Here is a 26582-nt window from a genome sequence, read left to right as displayed (position 1 = left end):
GAATTTACAGTCTTATTTAAATATGCTACCAATACATGTAATTCCATATGAATTACAGGAGGAGTCAATTCTGGGCACACTGCACATGCTGTGAAAAGCACTTCTGGCTAACAACAAAGTCTGAAACAATACTAATTTAATTGTAATCATACTTTGACTTAGGAATGGATTCCATTCCTGTCATGGTACTAGCAATCTAAAAAAACGTGGATAAATTACAATGAATGGACTCCCACCATGGTCCCACTACTAGCATGTGCAATATCATGCACAGTCCTGTGAAAGAGCAAATTAGCAAGGCAACCAGAAGAAACACAGACCAGACAATAGACTTTAAGGAAGCAAACCAACTTGGAATAAATCACACCACGAATTTACCTAGGTTTCGTCTTTAATCAGACTTCTTCAGAATACAAATGATAAAAAACACTCCCTTTTTATATAAAACACATGATGAATGACATCATCAGACCATTTTCAAAGTAAAAGAAACAGTGCTAATACAATCATTTATGCCTGGGAACACCAAAGCATTTAATTTCAGCTGCCATTTCATCTCACAAATGTCTAGGTGCACGTCAAGCTTTTTACCCTGGGTATCAACCATAACTGACACTAAATCTAAAAGCGTGACCCGCGTTAGATTCAATATGCCTATATAGAGCATTGGTCTTTTTCTTTAATCTAATATCAGATTGATGCTCAATAATGCGATCCCTAAACGCCCTACGCTTTTAGATTTAGTGTCATACAGCAAGTTATGGTCGATACCCAGGGTAAAAAGCTTGACGTGCACCCAGACATTTGTGAGATGAAATGGCAGCTGAAATTAAATGCTTTGGTGTTCCCAGGCATAAATGATTGTATTAGCATTATGCCTATTTTGAGATTAAGGAACATTTTAGGCTAGGTTTTATCATTGTTTGGAACCTTTTTGCATTCATATTTGTATGTATATTTATTGATGACCTTACTACCAGTGTTCACTTGCAGTAGTTTATGGAACTGTTATTCAGTTCGGGTTTCTGCAAATTGTTTTTAGTAATGTTTGCACTGTTTCTTTTACTTTGAAAATGGTCTGATGATGTCATTCATCATGTGTTTTATATAAAAAGGGAGTGGTTTTTATCATTTGTATTCTGAAGAAGTCTGATTAAAGACGAAACCTAGGTAAATTCGTGGTGTGATTTATTCCAAGTTGGTTTGCTTCCTTGAAGTCTATTGTCTGGTCTGTGTTTCTTCAAAAAGCAAATTAGCACCAGCTGTACCAGAGGGGCAGGAACTTGGGAGGCTGCATGCCTTTCATACATTGAAGAGGTCTGCACTGGGTCTTGCATTGGCTTTTTGCCTTTCATACATTGAAGAGGTCTGCACTGGGCCTTGCATTGGCTTTTTGCCTTTCATACACTGAAGAGGTCTGCACTGGGTCTTGAATTGGCTTTTTGCATTAATCCCCAAGGGTTAGCATCTAAGACTATAGCTCCCACCAGATATCAAACACATGGACTGATGTCTAGGCCCTGCATTTTGGGTTCCAGCATAGGAAGACCTGATAGAACTCTCTCTACTGGGATTGTCTGGGTTTATTTGGTGAAGGTTTCTGTCATCAAAGTGTCCTGATTCATTACTGGATGACTAAAATGCCCACTTTCAACAGCCTCTATCTGCTCATTTAGAGGCCAGGCTGTATGAAAATTCAAGAAACCCACCTTGAGGAAGAATTGCACTGGCATGCCTCCCTTAATCCCTTAAATTTCTACCAAGGTAAAGGATGGGTGCAGGCTCAAGTCCTTGTTAGCCACCATAAACACAGCAACTACAGGGAGCCAGATCTGCTTTAACACTGTTTTACCTGCAAATCTTACTGGAATGTCTGTCGATGTGGTGATATGCTATTTGCCTACAGATGCAAAATTGGACCTTATATGTTGGTCCCTGCCCAAGCAGCTTTTGAAGTCTATCAGCTTTTGGCTTCAAGGTATGCATCTCCTTTCGGCAACAATGAGCAAGTCTGAATATCAAATGCATACAGTAGAGTTTTACATTATGCTCCTCCCCAAAACAATAAAGACCATGCCTGCTGTGTAGGTCACATTTTAAATTGATGGCTACTACATATTTTGTGACTTTATAAGGCATGCAGATTTGACAGTCACAGACACTTTTATAAGGCATGAGAATACAAACTTCACCAACAGAAGAACTGAGCTTGGAACTTTAAGAGTGGCAAATAAATGGCACGCCAGGGAGAATGGTCTCCCATTTGTTTCTGCTACATGACATCATACAGTGTCAAATGGGTGTGTACATATTCCTTAACAGAGGACCTGCCTGAATTTTGTTGAATCTTTACTAATGGACTGGATGAATTCAACCAAGAACACATTCATGGATGGTCTTCAGTGTAAACTTTATTTAATTTATTTATTTAAGATTTAACAACACTTTTGATTACTACAACTGGAATTATACCACAGTATGATGTATTTACAGTAAAACAAAATCTTACCCTTCTCTTATTTGTATTTGGTTCCCTAGAAAAATAAGAAAATGCAATACAAAAAAAACAAAACTGTAGCATTTAATTTCTCAATAATGGTTGTTTTATTGCCTCACTATACAACAGCTTCAATATTTAAAAAAAAATTACCAAGCACTTGGTGGAACCTTAAACCAAAATGTAGGAATCTATTTTATTTTTATTTAACTACTCTTTGCTGACTGGTTTACACCCACTCAGCCAATGGCCTCCTCATGGAAGACCCAAGGTGGAATTCATACTAGCTAGAGAAAATTAGTCCAGGGCACTGGGGAACTTCTACTCATCACTGTTGTAAGTGGGACCCATTTTGCAAGAGCACTTCCTGTTTCCGTTCCAAGGTCAGACACAGCCCTGAAAAACAGGAAGGCAGACAAAGGGCGAAGGAGAAGATGGAGCAGTGAAAGAAATGAAGGAGAAAGCAAATACTGAGTCAGGTGAATGTATACAAGATTATGAGGAAATGTTACAAAGAAACCTGTTTGATGGAGAGGAGTCAGCAAATGATGGATGTATAATTACAATCCTCCAGTCAGGAGGGTTGCGAGATGATTTACTAAAGAAATGGTTGTGCAGAGTGAGCCAGAAAATGAAGGAGATGTTTCCTAGTGGGACATTATGGAGAAAATACAAAAGGAGGATGCAGATACAATTATGAAGAATAGTGGTGAGATTGAAAAAAAAAACATATGCAGAGAAAGTAGAAGTGCAGTAGCAGAAAAGAAGGGAGAAGAAAATGAAAAATGGAAGTGTATGGTAAGGATTTAAAGTAAGGAAGACAAAGAAATGGACAGGTATGAAGTGTGGGACAATTTAACAGCTCCTTAGGGTGTAAAAGCACACGAGGTAAGAATTTTATTCTTGTTGACAAGAGATTTTGTGACATTATTTCTGAGATATTTTTAATGGAAAATTACCTGGAGAATACGAAAAAAGAAAGACTGTAACCCATGGAATCTTTACTTGATAAAAGCATTTAACAGGGAAACAAAAAAGAAGACCCATGTACAATTTTGAACAGAGGTAGAAAGACTGAAAGGACATTTGATAGCTTTATGTAAAATAGTATGGGACATTATAAAGGTTTATGACAAAAAGGTGTTATGGACTGTTGGCTGGGATTGTACTGTGTTAAATAGAAATGGAAAAAAATTGTGCACATACCAAGCTCGATAAATGTGAAGGAATAGGGGTGTTGTAAAATACTGGGGACAACCCAAAACATTTTTTTTTGTCGAAAAGGACATTTGATAAGTAACTGTGACAAAAGAAAAGGTTATATTTATGGGAAAATGGGACATGATGCAAACAAATGTGAATTGAAATGTTATAAATGTAACAAAATTGGACATTTATGGATGTATTGCAATAATGAAAATAACAGTAAGAAAAAAGACAAGAAAATGATCAAAAAAGAAATTTTAGTAGTAGCTGAAACAGAAGAAAAACTAGATGAGAAAAAAATAGAATGTAGAAGGTGGTTCTGGAATAAGTGATGAAGACAAATTGAGAGGCTGTAAAAGGAGAAAATAATTCTATTATTAAAAAGGTTAAAGTAAGACATCAAGAAAATTTAAAGGGATAAGTACAAAAGAAAAAAAAAAGAAAGGACATGGATGAAAAAAAAATATATACAGCTAAAAATTGTGGCTCGGTATAATGGTTAAGGTGTTTGACTCCCAGACACAAGGTACACTGTGTGAGTCTCACCTTTGGGAAAGAAACTGGTTAGGCTTAGAATGGCCTATTAGCTTTCTGTAAATATGAATAGTATTAAGACTATAGTAAGAAGAACAGGACTTTTGGAGTGGTATAATACCCGTGATGTAGACGTAATTATATTAGAAGACACAAGATATTTAAGCAATGAAAAAAGATTACAAACAGAGAAACTATTGGGGGGGGGGGGATTATCTGGAATTTGGGAATGAGAGATGTTCTGGCATAGCCGTATTCTATTCGGTAGAAACACAAAGATTTTAGCTGCAATATTAGCAAAACTGGGAATATTAACCACTATAGATTTAAAATTGAAAGAACAAGTTGTTGTGTCTTTCGGCTTTTCCCAGTTAGGGGTCGCCACAGCGGAACTCCGGTCTGCTAATGATTGGCAGTAGATTTTTATGTGCTGAGTTGCCGGCCCTGACGCACAACCTTCAGCGAAGGTACGCCCATTCACGCATGTCTCCACACAGAAGACGCTCTAGCTGAGAATCGAACAGGACGTCTTACTGTGAGGCGACAACGCTACCGCAGCACCACCACAAGTATATAGTGTATATGCTTATACAAACTGTAAAGAAAGGGAAAGCTTATTTCATCAGAGTTTAGACTATGTACTGATAAAAATTATTACTATAATGGACTTTTATTGTGATTTAAAAGGCAAGTGCACAAAGAAAAGAAATGTTATAAGAAAAATGTCAGAAGTTATAAGATGTGGCAAGTTCAAACTTTGGGACAAAAATTTACTGATTTACTAAAGGGGTATGTATAGAACTGAAACAGTGGTATTTGAAACAGGACTTTCTTGTCATCCTGAAATATGGCTAGAAATAAAAGAAAGCAAGGAACATATAAAAATAAGCAAAGGAATAAAAAGGATAAATAAGAAAGTATGGAATGAAGAAGGAAAGAGATTAGTAATACAGTTACAGAAAGATCATATTACTATGAGAACACTTTATAAAAGAAAATGGTATGACTGGTGGATATTTAAAGAAAAATATAAAAATGTTTTTACAGTGGCAAAATGTGAGAAAACGTAGAGAAAGAAAAATATAAAAACACGTACTGATCCACTGGAAGATTTAAAACATAATGATACAAGTGCTTTGACAAAGAAAAGGAACTGTATGAAAGAAATCAAGAAAAACGCAATTGCTATACAAAGATATGTTTTATTACCAAGCAAAAGAATAGTATTGAGTTACTTAAGCAGATTAGTAAAGGAGGATAGTGTAATGAGAGAAATAAAAAATGTTAAAGGAAAAATAGAAGGAACTCAGGAAAAGATTATGAATAGTGTAGTACAATATGTACAAGACATGTTTAAAGGAAAAAAATAGAAGGTAGTGAAAAAAACATGGAAAGTAAAAAAAGTTAACTGAAAAAGAGAATGAAGAGTTGGAAAAGGATATTTCTTTAAATGAGCTAAAGTATTGGGACAAGTATATATAGATTCAGCTACAGACCCAGACGGAATAGGGGATGAAATGTATAACAAAATTTAAGAGACTGGCAAAAAATATTTTTTAAAGACTGAATTGTTAAATGAAGGTTTTATGTGTAAAGAATTATGTAGTGGAATACTTAAAAATATGGAGACCAACAGTACTGAATGATGAGGATTATAAAATCTTTATGAAAATAATAAAAAACAGATTTGAAACTAAAATGGAAAATATTATGAAAGATAGCATATATAGTATTAAAGGGAAAGGTTGTCAAGAATTATTAATGATAGAGGAACTGTGGAGGATATGAACAGAAAAGAAAAAGCAAAAATCATGACAGAAGACCTTAAGACATTTGACACAATTTGACATGAAATCATATGGGTAATAATGAAAGAATATAAATGAGAAAGTTAGGAAATTATGTATGTCAGCATATATTAATAAGAAAATAAAAATACTTGTAAATATCTGTTAAGCCAAGAGGTACATATGAGGAGTGGTGTTAAAGACAGGGATGTCCAATGAGTTATGAATATAATACGGTGTGAAATATATTAGAAATTGAAGGAGGTGGGTATATAACACCTGAAGGGTTAAGAATTTCAGTTCTGTAACATATGCAGATAACATTATAATAATTGCAAAAAAAAAAAAACAAAATTTATGCAAAAGTAATAATTTGTACAAATAAGTAGATACAGATGATAGGGATGCCTTTAAATAAAAAAAAATAAAGGTTTAAGTGATGTACTAAAGACTGGGGGTATACATTTCACAATGAATGAAATTTCTGTGTTAAGTATAAAATTTGGGAATAAAGATGCAAGTAGAATTAAATGGGAAAACAACAGAAGAAATAAAGCAAACATTTTCCGGATAACGTATGAAAAAAAAGCTTATTTGATAAATTCAGTACCGATGGGAAAATAGTATACTTAGCAAGTATATTTATGCTGTCAGCAGCATTTGAAAAAGAATTATTGCAGATTTTTTTCATTTATATGGGGGTCTAGATTAAACCCAATAAAAAGAGGTTGTTTAAAGTAAATATAGGAGGAGGGTGGGTTTAAGGTTAATTAACACAGTGGTATATGCTTTTTCATTAAATTTGCACAAAGTGTTAAAGTGGACACGAGTGATCAGTAGTAAAACTGTGTAAATATAAGTACAATAAATTTTGGCCTACGGTTAAAAAGAGGAAAAGAAAGTATAAATGAAGAAATAAAATGTTACCAAGAAAAATATTTTTGTGGAAAATAAAAATTGATAATATAGAAAAAGATAATAATGTAATGATAAAACATTACTATGTAAAACCATGGGAAAATTTAACAGATGAAAAACATTAAAGGTATAAAAATAAGAAGCAAATGGTGTAATCAAAGTAGAAAGTAAAGATTTTTGTGAAGACTGGTAATACATAAATTGCCAGGAAAAGGAAATATGCCATATAAAAATAAAAGTGATAGAATATATTTACATTGTCAAGAAGAAACTACGGAACGTGTGTTTTTGGAATGTAAAAGAATAAAAAGGTCATGAGGAAAAGTATGTAAAGAAGATTTTTTGAAGCTATAAAAGTGGTGGATAAAATAAATATGGATATGACTAAATATGGGTACAAGAATAGAAGGAAAGAATATATTAAAAGAATAGATACGTTATTTTATGTTGTGTGTGTTATATGGAATGAAAAAATAAATTAATTTATGTTTAATGGTAAACTGATTTTAGCAGCAACATTAAGTAAAATCAGATGGCGGTTATGGAAAAAAGGAGTGGGGTCCAACAGGGATGAGTATTCAGCATGACTACAAAGGAAATTATGAAAATGTATAAACAGATTTGTGTATTTATATATTGTACATATGAAAATATTTATAAATATTTAAATATTTTGAAAATAAGAATTATTTTTGTATATAAAGGACCCCTGCCCTTTTCGACAAGTGCCATGGCATTTTTACATCTACCTGAGCTACTATAGACTACGGCAGATGGGGCCTCGATTTAATGACTCATCTGAAGTTTGTTTGAGGGACTAGATATTGCCAAGCTACATGATGATTTCCAACTTTTCCCTGCTAAGATAGTACTTTACAGGCAAAAAATAGTTTCTTGCCTGCTGGCATAAAGGGAGGATGTTAATCTATGGCATCAGTAGCCTGGGATTAGGATTATGGGAAGATGTAAATCTTTGGTTCCTAGAAAGCATGAGGTTAGCCCAGTGAAGGGACACATCCAGTACTGGAGTAAAGAAAAAATAAGAACAACTAGTAATGGCAGGAGTTAGAATTAACTGGTGGCTTAGAAAATGTTAATACGTGTCCAACCTGAACACAGGAATATACTACTTTTTATCATGCCAAGTAACTTTTCAAGCACCACCCTGGATCTAAATCATGTCAAACAGAAGTGTCACAAGGAAAGAGTTTAAGCAGTTATCACAGTCATCGCTGTTGTGTCCAGTGGAAAGCTGGACTGCATCTATTGTTTGTTCAAGGTACACCATGGAACTTACCTCTCCAACATCCACTAGTGGTCTTGAGACAAATGAATCCCGTGAATTTCCATCTAGTAGACTGGGTCCTAGCAGAGAAGTACCACTTGTGTTTCCTGGAGATACCAGCATAGTCTTTCGGCTCTTCTCTGGAGAAATCAGACTTGCTGAGACAGAATAATGAAAACATGGATAATGTAAATTAAATGAGTTACACAAACTCAGCACACACTGTTCAACACAGGATACAACTGGCTAGCAGCTACTCTACATTTTAAAACTAAATATTACCAATGCAAGTTAACAGTTTATCAGTTTTAAACAACAGTCCATCTTAAATATCCCCAAGTTATAAAAAAAACAAGAGGGTTATATTATTCACTTCATTCTTTAACGCTTAAGAACCATGGTCCAACATACTGCTAAGGGATTCTCTCTATAGTAGAATCACTTCTAAGCAAACCTGATCAGAGTATATACTTTCTTTCTTTGATTATTACGTCTAAGAAAGCTCGGCCAGAAAGTGTGTGTGTGCGTGTGTTCTGTGACACAGTCCTGCAGATATATGTTGCAAGTTTGGATAAAACGACAACTCTGCTTTGTTATAAACAAATTATTATGGAACACTATTTAATTAGGAAAAGCAGTTGGATACATGGACGATCCTGCCACTGTATTTTTCCTTGCTTTCATTACAAGTTTGACAATGAATGTAATGCTGTTTGTGTGAACAAACAATATGAGATAATGGGAAACCAGATGAGTTTGAGAACATTTTGAAATGTAACAGCTTAAGCCATCACTAGATGATTACCACATGCTGTTGCTGTCAGCTTAAGAATATTCCAGGAAGTGCCACCTCAACTGGCCAGTGCTTTGTTTAATGTACTTAAGTTAGTCTTTGTATTCTGCCATGTTAGGTTTGCCTTTGTACAGTCTCAGTAGGTATTATTATTCTGAAACAAAAAGCTTCTTGCCATGAAATTATTTTAAGTCTGACTGGATTGAAAACTCTAAGCGTTGACAGAAACAGCACAATATAAAACAGCTTAGCATATTATCTCATCTGCCTGTAAAATTTGTGACACAGCACGGCAGACAGAGAAAGGGGGAGTCGTGACAAAATGTAAGGGCAAGATTTGACATACGCCTCCAGCATGGAATAGATTCTAGGAATGTTTCCGATTTACATTGAAAAAAAGGAAGCTAGGTAGCTGAATGTGCGTGTCACAAGAGATGAGACTGAAGTTTTGGTATCGGCTGAACCGAATCAACTTCCAGATGTGTGGACTGTAAGCCGTTTTACTTTTATAAGCATTTTAAAGGGAGGTTTCTTGGAGATAAGTAGCTAATAAATTAATTCTTTTAAAGTTTAGAAGGGATTAGCAGTGGCAACGCAGTTTAAAAATAGGTTCAGGGAAGTAATAGCTGCTATGTGCATGGCAGGAATTTCTACAGAAGGAATGCACAAATAGAATTATGAATGTGGATTCTCACAGTACTTGTTAAACTGTCATGTTCGACAAACAGGACTTTTTTGCCAGTACATTACTATGACAACTGCAATATAGTATGCGTGTGCCTTGAGCTGGTATACATATGGTAGCAGTGCTTTTCAAAGATGCAAATTAAACAGTGATATGAGACCAATTCTCAGGAAAGGTTGTGTCATGCAACTATGCAGGGTAAACTGACTTATGAAAAACTGATTGTGTTTTCCAAAACAAATTCAAGACTGTGTGTAAGATTCTGTTAACTGCCACAACAAAACTAAATCTATTAGAGGAAAAGAGATCTGATCTGTGCAGTTTAAAAAAAAAAAAAAAAAACACTTTCTCTGTGGGCTGTTCCAGGGACAGTAAACTGACATTATGTGCAACAGAACTGTTCTAATAACCACAGATTGCATTCCACTTGGTTTCAATTTACTTGTAAATCCAGGTGCTCCTGCAGGATATTTAATGGCTGCTTGTTCAGCAGAGAGATAGAGACAGAGGGACAGAGACTTCGTACTAAGCAAAGAAAAGACTGACTTATTTTTAATGTTGTCTTGGGACATAGTATGGAAGAACAATCAAAGACCGTTTTGTTTTAATTCAATGACTTCTGGATGTTGGCAGCATGCCAGACGTGTTGTTACTCAGTGGAAATTCAAATCTGACAGTGTACTTTCCAGCAAGTTTTCATGAATGCAAACAGTTTAAAAGAAAAAAATAATATCACTGGAGGTTAAATGTGACATTTTCAGAATGTCAGGTTTAATTTCTTCCATTTCTGCATGTTTATTGTGCACAGTAAGCAATATCCATAAATACATGATTCTGAAATTAAATGAGGTACCTCAGTGACAATACGAATATTTTCTATATGACCTTTGTAAAAGGTATTTTCAAATTAGGACATGGGTGATTGAAAATGAAAAGCACATATACATATACATATGTGCACCCTATCCCCAAATAAATTGATGCTCACACATGGTGATTTAAAGCTCATGAAAATATTTTTTGATTTGATTTTGTATACCATTTTTAATGCGAAAGGTTTCATAATGGAATGAAAATTACTTGTATAAGTAAATGTCCTTTAACTCATTACAGCTGAGTGCACCTCCAAGTGTTTCTGCAGTTACCTCCTCCCGACACCTCTAGACATCAAATAATCATATTTGCATTAACTCCAAAACCATGACACATACAAGGTATCAGAAGATTTAATCTTAAAGCATACGTGATGGCAAGCACAACTGTACTGATATTCAACCTTTGTCTAATGCAACTAAAGAGATATTGAATATCATCTGTATAATGTTTATTTATATCATAATAATTTTCATATTTTGTAAATATTTATTCTATTTTACATTTGTTGACCGGGCTGGTCCAACTGGATATATGTCCATTTTCAGCAGAGGCCCGGGGAGAAAAGCTCCACATGCAAGCATTTGTAATAACAGGTAAAACATTAAACATGGTTATAATATATATGTCAAAAATCATTAGATATTAAGTAAAAAGCAGAAGTTGAGAAATAGAGAGTGTATTTTGTTAAGAGTTTCTTAAAGCTAGAGAAAGGAAAAAAGAAAAAAAATTGCTAGTACCTAGATACCTGAGTAAAGGTAGTTATTTACAGCAGAAAAGTTGAGAGTACCTAGATACCCAAGGTAAGCTAGTCAGGGTTGCTACAGGGGCAGAGCCAGTGGGTTTTGAGGTGTGTTTTGAGTTGGGATTTGAAGCAGGGAAGAGAGGAGATTGCTATGAGATTGTGAGGAAGAGTATTCCAGGTTTTTCCTACTGTGTTGGAGAACAAGGATTTGCCAGCTGAGTTATTGGGTTTACTAGTCGATATAAGTAGTTTGTCGGAGGAGCGAAGGCTTTTAAGATTGCAGTATGGAGTGATAAGTGAAGTGAGAATGGGGGTGTTTATGGGTTTGTAAAGGATTTTGTGGGCTAAGGAGATCTGGTGAAATAGAATTTGGTTTTGTAGCTCGAGCAATCGTAGTTGCCTTAAGTTTTGGCAGTGGTGAGTTCTAAAAGTAGAATTAGTGGCAAATCTGGCAATATTGTTGTAGGCAGCAGACAGTTTGCTGAGATTAGCTTTGGACACTGAAGTGTAGATGGGAGAGGCGTACAGGAGAGTGGAGATAAGATGGGTCTCAACATTCAGGTAACACAGACAGAACTGCATAGACTTTTATGAAGAAAGCTCACAGCTGCATGAAGAAAATCCTGCTAACAGTATGTGTCTTGCTTGGTTACTGAGACATCATAAGCTGTTTATACAAAATTAATATTCACTGCCTTTACTTTGGCTTATAAAATTTAGTTTAATGCAGCGAACTGAATAAATGCCAGTAACAAAGTTTCACTTACCTTGAAAAGTTTGCCATTTACAGTTTTCTAGTTACAAATATGGTTCCAGAGATATGAATATTTGAACTGTAAGGTGACAACTTTATTTTTTTTAAAGGCTCAAGCCACACACACTGGGAGTTAAAAGTACACACTCAAGAGAGCTGTACTGCAAGGAATGATTTAATGAGATTTGAACCACAGAATGTAACTCTAAGAATACATGCACACCTGTAAGAATTACTGCCATTACAATACAGCTAAGATGCATTTTCTTGAAAAAGTCAATTGCAATGATGAAGAAAATGTATTTATTGGTACTGAACAGTGAATCCAGATGCTCCATCTTCTTGGAAAATGCAATGGAGAGAAGAAATGTTGTTTTTATGCATGTCCAAAGGATCCTTGGATGATGATAAACATAGTTTTAGAGTTTCTTTACTGCTCAATCACTAACAAAACTGAGAATATTTTGATTTGAGAGGTGCAATTCTTACAGACTGCAAATGAAACTTTGGAAAAATAATTAGCATATGGGTTACATGTCATACACTAAGATTTTAGTGCAACATTCTAGCTGAAATACACACACAACATACAACACACGCTAATTTGAATACGTTGACTGGCATAGTGACAAACCACATTTTTTAAAGCAGTGCAAATTCCCAGGCTTAAAGGATTTCTTTTGCAAAAGGTGTTTTGATTAAATTCATATTTCTCTCATCCTAATATGAGCATCTCAGTTAAACTGAATCAGTAGTAGATTTAATGTTTTGTGTATATGTACAAGATTTAATGTTTTGTCAATGTGTGTTGTTATCATCTTGTATGTATATATGGGTCTAGTTCCATAGACCAAAATTACACTTAATCGAAACTTGCTTTACCAAGATGACATCACCAAAGTTTGAATAAACCGAAGCTTCACACTACTGCCAATCCAGTACCAAATCTACAACATCCCACACCTTTTCTCTCAAACTAGTGTCCACTCAAGTAATAAAAAATACCTACATAAATTTAAATCCACAATTTTACATGCTCTTGGATGAATATCTGAAGCTCCCAGCTGAATTAAGATCCTACCCAGTCTCAACTGTAATAAACAGATCCTTGAAAGACTCATGTCTCCTCACTCTGGGAAACATCTTATATAATAAAACTGTCAAACTATAAACTCACTGCCATTCTCTCCTTCCTATCCAAGAAATTAGAGAAATGTATCCATAGGCAAACCACTTCCTACCCTACTATGAAAACACCTTCAATCAAAATCACAACATAACTTCCTATACCACCAGAGCATAGAAACAGCCATTCTCTCTTTTATAGACACAGTCAACCAGCAAATAAACATCTCTGTTGCTTACACTGTGTATGTGGATCTATCAAAATCATTTAATATAGTATTTCACCCATCTCCTGCCTTACAGGCCAACTACCTGGATATCACATTTTAGACTGGCTCTCCAGCTACTTAAAATGATGTAAACAATACATTAAATGGCAAAAAGCCAAAGCCCCTCATCTTCCCATGGATGCAGGTGATCCTCAATGTTCAATTCTGGGCCCTCTAACACCTGCCTGAACCATACTCACACTGTTGCCAAGTAAGCATCAGTCAAATACACTATGCAGATGACTCCATGCTTGTCTGCTATGTCCCAATGCTATCAGAACTACAGGTCATCACACAGTAATCTTTCTATTCCATAACAACCTGGCTAGAACACACACTGTTCCTTTTTAACTCCCAAAAAATACTAAACTACTGTTAATCATAAACAATTCTGAAATGCAGATAATACTGAACCAGCAATCTTTGCAGCAAACAAAACTAAAATTGAAATGGTATTCAATGCAAAACTGTTAGGAATAATTTAAGACCAACTCAAATGTGACTTCTATTACAGAGGCACTCATTCTGAAAAATTGAAAATTAGAAATCTTATACAAATCAAAGCACTTCCTTACTGAACAAACTAGAAAATCCACTGCAAATACACTCAATACCAAATCTAGCATGCATCTCTGCTCTGCCATATTTACCAACTTACAACTGGCGAAACTTCAAAAATTTTATCATGAAATAGCCACGTATGCAACCAATCCGCCAAACCAGAATCCACATAGATTCATAGATCAGTACTAGGCTAACTGCCCTTGTTGACCACTTTCAGCCTAGCCAATTACCCCATGTGAGAATCAAACCCTGCACCTTGTGTTTGTAAGGTAAACGCCTAAACCATTGGGCCAACATCCCACCTGTGATGCAGTGGCCTGATCTCACACAAATTTTGGCCCCCTACAACTAATACTACAGACAAAATACTACACTACCCTGACCGCCACTCTCGAATACCAGTCACCTCCCTCTGTATTTATATTTACCTGGTACACACCAACAAGAAACTTGAGATCTAAAGACCAACATATTATTAAAATACAAACACATTACTTCAATGTTAAACACAGTCAATAATATTTCTGATTTGACAAGACTTTTCATGTGTAAAAAATTAAAATATTGCTAAGGTTATGCTTAAATGTCTTGGAGTCTGGGTTAGGAGATGAACAGGAAGATGACTAGCAACACTGAAATTACTGAATAGTGAGATTATAAAGCATCAATCACATTTGTGAAATACAACTTTGCAAGAAAAAGTGGAAACATAAGACTGTAGTTGACTAACTTGTGGAGGGCTGAAAAGCATATACTCCACTTCATTAATGTTTGGTAGGACAATAAAAGGAAAAAAACATAACTAATTAAAAATTTTTTGCACTTAATATTTGTATAAAACATGTCATGATATGCATTGCATGTCATACATTTTACGATATACATTGTATGTCAAATAGTAAAACATTTTGTTGTATGTGCTAAAGATACTAAAGTAAACAAGTGCCTTTCTTCTACTTGTTTTAAGATTTAAGAAATGTAAGCATTACAATGTAAAAAGAAGAAAGGCTTGACAAAAGCATGTTTAACACAAAAGCAGCACAGAGGATAAATGATTCACTGAAAAACAGAAGTCCATACCAAGGAAACATTAAGAGTGAATCAAAACGATGAAGCGGTTCAAAAACAAGTCCAGAAGACTAAAATCAGAAGTATTTGACGTTGGCGCTATTGCTTCTTCAGATGTTACATATCGCTTAAAACAGAACCATTATTAATAGGTCCAATTTAAGACTGCTACCAATCAGAAAAGTACAGTTTTGTACCTACCATAAATGTAGATGTTCGAGTGTTCACCCTGCTGCAGTCATCACACTTGGGTTATCCTGCCGTCAGGCAGTCCCGCAGTCGGTCAGAGTTCCAAAGTCTTGGTCCGGCGTCAGTTGCTGTCACTTCCTCCCTGACGTCTGTGCGCCAGGGGTATATAAAACTGTACTATGTTCATCGTGTTACCCCTGCTGCAGTCATCACACTTGGGTTGAATCCCAAAGCGAAGGATGGGTGATGGAGTTAAATAGAAGTTATGTACTCACCATAACGTTCATCTGAGTAGATACTTCATTTGTCTGCAACCTGTGGGTGTCTGATCCGACCTCAGATCCGATCCGGCAGCTTTCCAAGCTCCAAGATCCGAGCTCCTAGCTCCTCCCCTACCCATAATCCCCTAGTACCAACCACATTACCTCAGATCGTTTTTTTTGCCTCACCAACTCGAGACAGAAACCAACTCCAAATGATCGGAAAAAATTCCCGAGGTTCGGGGGATGGCAGGGGGGGTCGGTTGCAGACAAATGAAGTATCTACTCAGATGGAACGTTATGGTGAGTACATAACTTCTATATCTGAAGTAGTTACTTCATTTGATCTGCAACCTGTGGGACAGAGTCCCCAGCTAACCTATAAGAACCTGGGTGGTCCTTACAGAAGGATATTCCGAAGCACCGCAGAGCCAAAAGAAGCCCTACTCCTGGAAATGATATCCAGTTTGTAATGAGAAATGAAGGTATGAGATGAGGACCAGGTAGCTGCTGAACAAATATCGTCTACTGGAACCCTAGACCAAAAGGCTGTTGAGGTAGCTACAGATCTTGTGGAATGAGCACGGACGCCAACCGGAGCTGGCTTCCCAGATGAAGTGTATCCCAGCATAATGCACTGACAGATCCAATTTGCTACAGTCACTTTAGCAATTGCCTTGCCCATGGCTGATTTTGCATAAGAAACAAACAACTGGTCCGACTTGCGAAACTCTCTAGTCCTGTGCAAGTAAAAACGCAGTTGTCTGTGTACATCCAATTTGTGCAACGTATATTCTCCTTTGTTGTGAAAATTTGGGAAAAATACAGGAAGATTTTATTGATTGATTAATGTTTGATTCTGAAGCCACCTTAGGCAAGAAAGACGGGTTAGTCCTGAGGGACACACTATCTTTGTGAAAAATAAGGTACGGAGGTTTGATACACAGAGCTTGTAATTCTGAAACTCACTTGGCTGAAGTAATAGCCACTAAGAAAGCGGTTTTCCAAGACAAGAACTTTAACGGAACCGAGGCCGCAGGCTCAAAAGGTGGTCTCGTTAAGGCTTGTAAGACCAGAGTGAGATCCCACGGGGGAACCACAGTCTTGACAGGTGGTTTCAAAAGAAAAACGCCTCTTAAGAAGGTTTTGCACAACTTAGTAGATGCTAAGGAGCCTATGCTGTCCCCCACGTGAAAATGGGAGATGGCCGCCAACTGCACTTTGACTGTGGAGGCACTTGCTCCCTGTCTAAAAAGAAGGGAAAGGAAGTCCAGAATAGTCGGAATAGGGACAGTAAAGGGGTCCAATTCTTTATCTTTGGCCCAGATGGAAAAACGTTTCCATTTACTGTTGTAAAGTTTCCTGGTAGATGGTTTATGAGCCGCCACCAGAATGGCCTTAACGGGGGATGAGATACCGGGAGTCCTAGCCATTAATGGAACTGGATCAACCAAGCAGCAAGTTTGAGATTGACCAGGTTTGGGGTATGGCATCTCGCTGGGTGCGAGATTAGGTCTGGAATGGGATCCAGAATCCATGGGGGAGCCACACCGTGAGACCGTAGAAAGGGGAACCAGATCTGACGAGGCCAGAATGGGGCTATGAGGATAACTCTGCTCCCCAACCGACAGGCTTTCTGGATGAATTTCATCATAAGTGTTAGGGGGGGATAAGCATAAAGGAGTCCGGGAGGCCAAGCATGGACTAGAGCATCTCTGGGGGTCTCCCCTCTGGGGGGAACTATCGCGAAGTACTCACTGCATTTTGTGTTTAAAGGAGAAGCGAAAAGGTTGCAGTGAGGCTGACCCCATTTGTGGAAGATCTGCTTCGCAACAGATGGATTCAGAGACCACTCGTATGGAGTGAGGAACACTCGACTTAGCTTGTCCGCTAATATGTTGGACCGCCCCGGAATGTGCATTGCTATCAGAAAGCGGTTGGTGGAAATCGCCCATTCCCACACTGTCATGGCTTCTCGACACAGGGGATAAGATCTGGTCCCTCCTTGTTTGTTTATATACTAGACTACTGACATGTTGTCCTTCTGGATTGCAATACTCCCTATGGGAAGAAGGTCGTGGAGAGCTTGCAACACCAAAAGCACCACCCTCATCTCTAGGACACTGATATGTAATGCAGTCTCTAGGGGAGTCCACGTGCCTTGAACGGATCTGCCTGAACAATGCCCCCCCCCCCCCACCCGAGGCAAGAAGCGTCCGTGGTCAACGTGGCTTTGGCCGGAGGAATCACAAAGGGTCTCCCTTCTCCGAGTTCCTGTGCAAATGAAAAGACTGATTAAGAGACACACTGGATACCACACCTTGGGCATGAAGGATGGATTGGCTTTGAGGGACACCCTGTCTACATGAAAGATGATGAAAGGCTCCACTGCCATAAGGGCCTGTAATTCAGATACCCTTCTAGCTGAAGTGATTGCTAAAAAGAAAGCTGTTTTCCAAGAAATAAATTTTAAGTCTGCAGTAGCAGCTGGCTCGAAAGGAGGAAGAGCGAGTTTCTCCAAAACAAAGTTAAGGTCCCAGGCTGGGGTTGGACATCTCCTGAGTGGTCTCAAATTTTTGGCCCCTCTGAGGAACTATTTGAGCAGTGGATGAGAGAAGAGGGGTGGTTCTGTGCTATAATGAGTTGAAATGGCTGAGGCGTGGATTTTAATGGAGGAAAAAAACAGGCCCTTGTGAAGCATCTCAGTTAAGTATTGTAAAATCTGAAGTAAATTGGGAGCTGCTGTGCTCATCCCTTGAGATTGGTTCCAGGCACAGAATCTTTTCCATTTTTCAGCATAAGATTTTCTAGTACTAGGCCTCCTTGCCTCTAAAATGATATCCATCACATGTTTACTGAGGGATGGTAGAGGAGAGATTACGTAATTAGCCAGGCTGCAACGTTTAGTGTTAGAAGCTGTGGGTGCAGAATCTGGTTCCCCTGCTGAGACAACAGGGAAGGAGTCCGAGGCAGGTGCCATGGGGATAACCTGGACACACTGCACAGGAGGGGGTACACCAGTGTTGGCATGGCCAATCTGGAGCAATCAAAATCATCCTTGGTTTGTCCTGTTTGATTTTTAGTAGTACTTTGGAGAGCAGAGGCAGAGGGGGGAAGGCACAGACTGATGGATTTTTCCAGCTGAAAGACAGAGCAGCCACTTTCCAGGCTTGCTTTTGGGTAGTCCTTGTGCAAAATTTGTCCAAATGGTAGTTCTGGGGAGAGGCAAACAGGTCTATATCTGGGCTCCCCCATTTGCTTGTCAACATGTTGAAAATCCAGTTTCCACTCGTGTGGGTCCATGAGGTTTCTGCTTAGTCCATCTGCCAGTATATTTAATTTTCCTGGCAGGAATTGAGCTTGTAGGTGCACTTGGTAGCTCAAGGCTGTGTTCCACAATGCCATGGCTAGTTTGCAGAGGGGGTAAGAATGTGTACCCCCTGCTTGTTTATTTACCACATAACAGTGGTGTTGTCCGTCTTTACCATAAGTTGTCCTGGAAAAATGTGGTCCTTGAAGGCTGTCAGATCATTCTGTACAACTAATATTTCTTTTTGATTGATATGTAGGTGCATTTGACTTGGGTTCCATTTGCCCTGAATGCACTTCCTTGCCAGGTGAGCCCCCCATGCACAGTCGGATGAGTCTGTTGTTAGGGTTTGGGCGGCAGGGGGTGGTGTGAAAAGTAGTTCCTTGCTTTGGTAGCAGGCCTCTGCCCACCAAAGGAATTCTAGGCGTAGGCAAGGCATGATAGGAATCGCTGCTTCTAGATCCTGAGAATGTTGACACCATAGGCTTTTTAGATACCAGTGTAGTTTCCTCATATGAAATTAGAAGACTGCAGGAGGCCATGAACCCCCAAGGCTTGCAGTATTTGTCTTGCAGATAGCAATGTTTTTGTGGCCACTTGTTTGAAGTAGGTTGTCAAATGAATTTGTTTTTCTGGCATGAGGCTTGCTCCCAGGAATATAATTTGTTGACAGGGTACCAGGTGTGATTTCTTTTCGTTTATGGTGTACCCCAGACAAGTTAGAACCCTTTGTACAAAGGCCAGATGATTCAAAAGTATGTCCTGGCTTTCTGCCTGAACTAGACAATCGTCCAGGTATGGGTATATTTGAATATTTCTTTGCCTGCAAAAAGCAAAAACTGGAGCTAGGCACTTTGTGAATACCCTGGGCGCAGTAGATAAGCCAAAGGGCAGTGCAGAGAGCTGATAGTGCGTGTAGCCTGCTTTGAAGCGTAGGCATCTTCTGCAAGATTCCCTGATTGGGATGTGCAGGTATGCTTCTTTTAAATCTAGTGTTGCCAAACAGGAATCTTTGCCTAGCATAGGAAGTAACTGGTGAAGAGTCAGCATCTTGAATTTTGGAATTTCCAAAAAGGTGTTTAACACAGGTCCAGGATAGGACGCCATGAACTGTCTTTTCTAGGTACCAGGAAATGTCTCGAGTAGAAACCTTGTCCCTTTCCCTCTTCCGGTACCAGCTGAATAGCCCCCCATGCTTAAGAGATAACGTACTTGTTTTTGGGCCTCGGCCCGCTGATTTGGGCGTAGGTCTGGCCATCCGATTGGTGTTGACAATGTGTGGAAGTGAAATCTGTACCCCTGGGACACTATATTTAAAACCCATTTGTCCTGGGTAATGAGCTCCCAGTTCTATGCATGAAGAGCAATCTTTTCCCTCAAAGGGGCAGTCAGTTGATAAGTGCTTGGAAATTTTAAATGCAAGTCATTGAGACAGTTTACCAATAGAGGGAAGTCTTATTACTCCCAGATTTGGAAGTGGAGGCCCCCCACTGCTTAGTCCTGTGTGTTCCCTGGGGCTTTTGCTGTGTCTGGGTTTGGCTTGAGAAGACCTGGAAGGGGCTGGAAAGGACCAATTCTTAGAGGGCCAGTGCCTACTAAATCTAGGAGGTTGAACTTGTAAGAAATCTTTAACGTTTGTATAGATTTAGCTTCATCTTCCATCTTTTTAAGAACTTCCTCAGCCTTGTTGCCAAACAGGCGGTCCTGACTTAAGGGAGCATCCAACAATATAGCTTTAACATGATCAAGCAAGGATTGCTCCTTTAGCCAAGCATGCCTTCTGAACACAGACCCAGTGACAGCAGCCCTGCAAGAGGCCTCTAATGAATCAAAACCACATTGCAAAGTATGTTTTTCAACTTGTTCAGCAGAATGCATTAAATCGTGTAATTCTTTATTTTCCACACAGTCAGGAATCAACATAATTTTCTGTTTATGCAAGCCAATAACATGTTGCTGATACTTTAACATAAGAAACTGGCAGTTTAAAGCCCTAATGGCCAAGGTTGCAGAAGTGTAGACCTTCTTACCCCATCTATCCAGCACCCTGGAGTCTATCAGAAGGGACAGGATTTTTAGCAGTAGAAGCCTTAATGCCCTTGGGCCCCTGTGAAATAGTCTCTGGAGCCGCAATAGGATTTTTAAAAAGGAACTTGTGTGACTCAGGGACCCTGTAGTTTCTGTCAGGTTTTTTGGGAGCAGGAGGCAAGGTATCAGGGGCCAAACTAGATTCCGAAAAAGCATCATCAACAATGTCTAGTACAGGAGGAATAGCTAAAGGTCTATGCTGAGGTAGGAGTAAGAAATCCCTAAGCCTCTTTTTTAAAATCAGAAAAATCCTGGCTTTCCCAGTGGAAATGCTCCCTTAAGGGTATGCAAGGTTTCCCCAAAAGAAAAATCCTCTGGAGGAGAAGCAGAGGGAATGGAGTCCTCTGCATCAGAATCCTCATAAGTAGATAAAGGCAAATGCAGATCATCAGAAGAATCAGAGAAAACAGAATCCTGGTCAGAAGATTCATAAACAATTTCAGTCCTAGGCTTCTTAGAAAGGTTGGGGGGGGGGGGGTTTGGCTACCCCTGATTAGAGTTATTAAATCTTCGGCCATTCTTATCATTTATTTTTTTGTATGTGGCCTGGGCGTCGGTTTTTTAGGCCTGGTTCGAGATTTAGGCCTAAGTGAAGAAGGAGGCGTCGGTTTAATATGCAAGTTTGTACGCCTGAATACACCCTCAGAAGCCAGTGTCTGCACAGCGGCTCCGGACCCATCCAAGGTAGAGACATCCACGGGTTCCATAGTTGAAGCATCTCGTGGCATACCAGACTCTGAATGGGTCTCAGTACAGGCCTGAGAATCAAAAGTAGTGGGTATCAGGGGCTGTGAAAGCGCTTCACTGAGTACCGGCGAACTGGCTTAGGAGAAGCGTCGTCAGTTTTGGACCACGGCAGCCTGTCTGTCTTTATCTTTGCGTTTTTTCAGAATCCTGGTAGTCGGGTGGCTAACCGACAACATTTCTGGATAATTAAACCAAGAACCGAAATATTTAGAGGCGAAAATATACAGACGACGGATAGTGCGCGGATTAAATAAAGCACAAAACCGACAGCAAGGTACATCGTTGTCAGGGCCTAGGCAAGGAATACAGTACAAATTAAAATCTTTATGAGGTATTTGCTTTCCACAGGTAATGCAATTATTAACTTTTACTGACATTGGTAAGAAGCAAGAAAAAGTTTCCTCAATGGGGTACTTAGCTTTAGTTGTAGACTTCGGTTCTGAAACTCGAAAATAAGAAGTTATGTACTCACCATAACGTTCCACCTGAGTAGGCAACTTTCATTTGTCTGCAACCTTTGGGATTCGGATCAGACCTCGGATCCGAGCCGGCAATCTTTCATAGCTTAGATCCGAGCTCCTAGCTCCTCCCCTTCACCCATAATCCCCTGCTAACCCTGACTGACCTCAGATCAAGTTTGCCCATAGTCAAAAGGGCTAATAAAGGAGTATAACTACCTTGCTTAAAGAACAGGGTAAAACCTCTAACCAAAGAACATCCGAAGGTCAGGGGGAAGGAGGGTGGGATGGTTGCAGACAAATGAAGGTTACCTACTGAGATGGAACGTTATGGTGAGTACATAACTTCTTAATCTGAAGTAGTTAACTTAATTTGTCAGCAACCTTTGGGACAGTCCCCAGCTACCTGAATCCTGGGTGGCCTTCATGGAAGGATGTTCCGGAGCACTGCAGAGCCAAAGGCTGCTCTCCCTCTGGAGATAATATCCAACTTATAATGGTTGATAAAGGTATGAGGTGAAGCCCAAGTGGCTGCTGAACAAATATCATCCAGGGGTACTCTAGACCGAAAGGCAGCAGAAGTAGACATGGACCGAGTGGAGTGAGCACGGACTCCCTGAGGTGCGGGCCTGCCAGAAGTTTCATAAGCCAAAAGGATGCATTGCGAGATCCACCTCGACAAGGTGACCTTCGATACTGGTTTACCTAGGTTAAATTTGGCAAAGGAGACGAACAACTGGTTGGACTGTCTATGACCAGCCGTTCTGTGAATGCAAAAAAGTAGCTGTCTATGCACATCTAAAGAATGTAGCTTGTATTCTCCTTTGTTCTGGTATTCAGGAAAGAAGACTGGCAGGTTAATGGATTGGTTAATATTTGCCTCTGAAGCAATCTTGGGAAGGAATGAGGGACTGGTCCTGAGGTAAACCCTATCCTTGTGGAAGGTCAAGTAAGGAGGTTTGACACATAGAGCTTGAAGTTCAGAGACCCTCCTAGCCGAAGTAATAGCGAGGAGAAATGCAGTTTTCCATGATAAATGTTTGAGATCAGCTGAAGCTGCAGGTTCAAAAGGGGGAGCTGTTAAGGCCTGAAGTACTAAAGTCAGATCCCAGGAAGGCACTACTTCCTTAACTGGGGGGGGGCCTGAGTAGGAAGGTGCCCTTCAAAAAGGTCTTACATAACTTAGCGGTAATTAATGGGCCCAGTTCATGTCCCACGTGGTAATGAGAGAGAGCCGCTAGTTGAACTTTGACTGTGGAACAGCTAGCCCCCTGATGAAAAACCCCTGAAAGGAAAACCAAAACGGCAGGTAACGGAGCTGTGAAAGGATCCAGGTTGACGCTTCGCCCAAATAGCGAAACGTCTCCATTTACTATCACAGACTTTCCTAGTAGAAGGCTTGTGTGCTGCTACTAGGATAGCTTTAACTGGGGACGAGATACCGGGAGTCCTAGCTACAAGTGGAACTGGAGCAACTAAGCTGTAAGCTTGAGGTTGACCAGGTTCGGGACTGGGAGACCTAGGAGTGGGAAATCAGATCCGGGAGGGGATCAAGAATCGAAGGCGGATTCAGCAGATGAGACCATAGGTAAGGGAACCAAGCTTGACGAGGCCAGAATGGGGCAATGAGGATCATTTTGCTCCCCAACCGACTGGCTTTCTGTAGGAGTTTTAGCATCAGAGGAAGAGGGGGATAAGCATAAAGAAGACCAGGAGGCCAAGCATGCACCAGAGCGTCTCTCGGGGATTCCCCGGTGGGGGGAATTACAGCGAAGTAGCTGTTGCATTTCGTGTTTGAAGGAGAGATGAAGAGATCGCAACAGGGTTGCCCCCCATACGGCAAATATCCACTTCGCTACCTGGGGGTTGAGAGACCACTCGTAGGGAGACCGTATGGTGCAACTGAGTTTGTCCGCCAGGATGTTGGACCGTCCCAGAATGTGCGTTGCAATACGAAAGCGGTTGGTGGAGATCGCCCATTCCCACACGCTCATAGCTTCTCGACAGAGTGGGTAGGACCTGGTTCCCCCCTGTTTGTTGATGTACCAGACCATAGACATGTTGTCTGACTGGACTGCAATTGTTGCTGAAGGGAGGAGGCTCTGAAGTGCTTGCAACGAGAACAGCACTGCCCTCATCTCTAGAACACCGATATGCAGTGAGGTCTCTGTGTCGTTCCACGTGCCTTGGACCATCCTGCCCGCATAATGCCCCCCACACCCGAGGCGAGAGGCGTCTGTGGTCACCGTGGCGAGTGGAGGGGCCATGGAGAAGCGGCGTCCCGCTAGAAGGTCCGGGGGATTGCAACCACCATGCGAGAGCCCTTCTGCAAGCCTTGCTGAGTGGAATAGGGTGACTAAGAGGATAACGACAGAAGGACCACTGGACTTGGAGAGTCCACTGTAAAACCCTCATGTTTAGGCGAGCCGTGGGGAGCAGGGTAATCACGGCCGCCATGGAGCCCAGCGCCCTCAGGACCAATCCCGCTGGAGGAGCCGATGATACCAAAATGGCCTGCACATGAAGCCTCAGGGTGTGAAGTCGTTCGGTGGTTAAGAAGGCTAGAAGGTTGTTGGTGTCTAACCTGGCCCCAATAAAATCTATCATCTGAGTCGGGCTGAGAAGGAACTTGTCTGTGTTGACTGTGATCCCCAGCTGGGGAGCAAGGTGGAGAAAGTAATTCCTGGCTGAGCAGAGTAGATGCCTTGCTGGGGCGGTCAGGAGCCAGTCGTCTAGGTATGGAAAGACCTGCATTCCCTGGAGCCTCAGGTGGGCCGCTATCACTGCTAATACCTTGGTGAACACCCTGGGGGCTGAGGTGAGACTGAAGGGAAGGACTCGGAATTGATAATGACTGGCTCCTAGCCGGAAGCGGAGAAACCTCCTGGAGTGTTTGTCCATCAAAATGTGGTAATACGCGTCCCTGAGGTCTATTGAGCACATCCAGTCGCTCTCCCGCAACAGGGGGAGAATGGATTGAAGTGTGACCATCCGGAACTTCTCCTTGGTTACTGACAGGTTCAGGAGGGAGAGATAGAGGACTGGCCTTAGGTCCCCCGTCTTTTTTGGCACCAAAAAGAACCTGGAGTAGTAACCCGATCCGAACTGGTCTGCGGGGACGTGTTGGATGGCTCTTTTTTCTAAGAGCTGCTGAATTTCCGCAGCCTCCCTCTGATCGGGCGGGACGTCGGTGAGGCATTTGGATTAGAGAGGGATGTGAGAAAAGGGAATTTGATATCCTCTGGATATGATGCGAAGCACCCAGCGGTCTGTTGTGATGGACTCCCAAGCTGCCAGGTGCCTCGAAAAACGTCCCCGACTGCCTCCAGAGTAGCAGTTGGGCAACCCCTCAGGGTCGCTGAGTGGGCCGGTCAGAGAAGGCTTCTCTGGACCCACTATTCCTCGGGCCCCCTCTGCCTCTAGGGCGGAGTCCACCCTGTCCTCCTCTGCCACGGAAGGACTGGGGATCCAGAGCGGACTGGGATTCTTGCGACTTTTGGAACCACATCTTCTTCTGATCCTTTTGGTTCTTGGAGAAGGACCTCTGGGGCGCAGAGAAGCGGACTCCGACGGCAGACGTCTTCCCGTCCTTTTCGCTCTGGACCAAAGTCTCGCGTACGGTCTTGCCAAACAGGGCAGAACCATCGAAACGGGCATTCGCAAATGACGCCTTGAAGGGTTCCGCGAAATTGCAATGCCGGAGCCAGGCCTGACATCGCATGACGAGGCCTGTTCGGCTGGCTCTAGCGGCTCCCTCTGTGGCGTGGGACAAAAGCCGCATAGAGGTGTTAGATATTGACCTGAGAGTGGCCATTCGAGTGGAGTACAACCTTTTGTCCACCACCGACATGGACTCTGGGGGCGACGCAGCGTACTCTTTGATAAGGTCCATCTGCAGTCGAACCTCATGTGCCATGTAGTTCACAGACCTCACCGAAAAGGTCGCTGAACTAAATGTCCACTTCCCTAAGCGGTCCATCAAACGGGACTCCATGCTTGGTGGATGGACCGAGGGGCACTCCTGAGCTAACTCCCTCTTGGTGGCCGCCGCCACCAACATGGGATCTACGGGGGGACCCTTGCTTCAATGGGGACCTCTCGGAGGGGAGACTAAGGATCTTGTCGGAGTGTTTAGGGACTGGCTCCACAGTGTCCGGCTCCTTCCACGCCCTAGTGGTAATAAGGTCCACTAAAGGGTCGGGCGGAGGGGACACCCAAGAAGTAGTTGGGCCTGCTTCGAACGCCTCCAGGAACACGGATTCGTCCAAGGAAGCCTTGGGGGAAGACCACCCCCCCTCTTATCCTGAGCATTTCCATGATGTCTCCAAAGGAGACATCCTCGGGGGGTGACCTGGGGCAGCCTTCCCCTTCATCCAAATCCGTGTCATCAGTCAAGGACTCGGAGGAGTCCACGTGCCTCCTCTCAC

The 26582-nt window shown here is 40.8% G+C and overlaps 1 protein-coding gene across 1 annotated transcript in view; it reads right to left on the bottom strand.

Moving 5' to 3' along the window:
* The window catches only part of CRAMP1 (cramped chromatin regulator homolog 1), a 1694263-nt gene that overhangs the window by 90709 nt on the left and 1576972 nt on the right, over positions 1-26582 (bottom strand). The window contains exon 12 of the mRNA XM_044088908.1: positions 8240-8385. Within this exon, the coding sequence (XP_043944843.1) occupies positions 8240-8385 (146 nt within the window). The remainder of the gene's footprint in view (positions 1-8239; positions 8386-26582) is intronic.

This window comes from Protopterus annectens, chromosome 12.part0 (genome assembly GCF_019279795.1).
Source record: "Protopterus annectens isolate FY-2018-M chromosome 12.part0, PAN1.0, whole genome shotgun sequence".
Lineage (NCBI taxonomy): Eukaryota > Metazoa > Chordata > Ceratodontiformes > Protopteridae > Protopterus > Protopterus annectens.
Note: the sequence above shows the minus strand (reverse complement) of the source record. Positions and strands in the feature narration are given on the sequence as shown.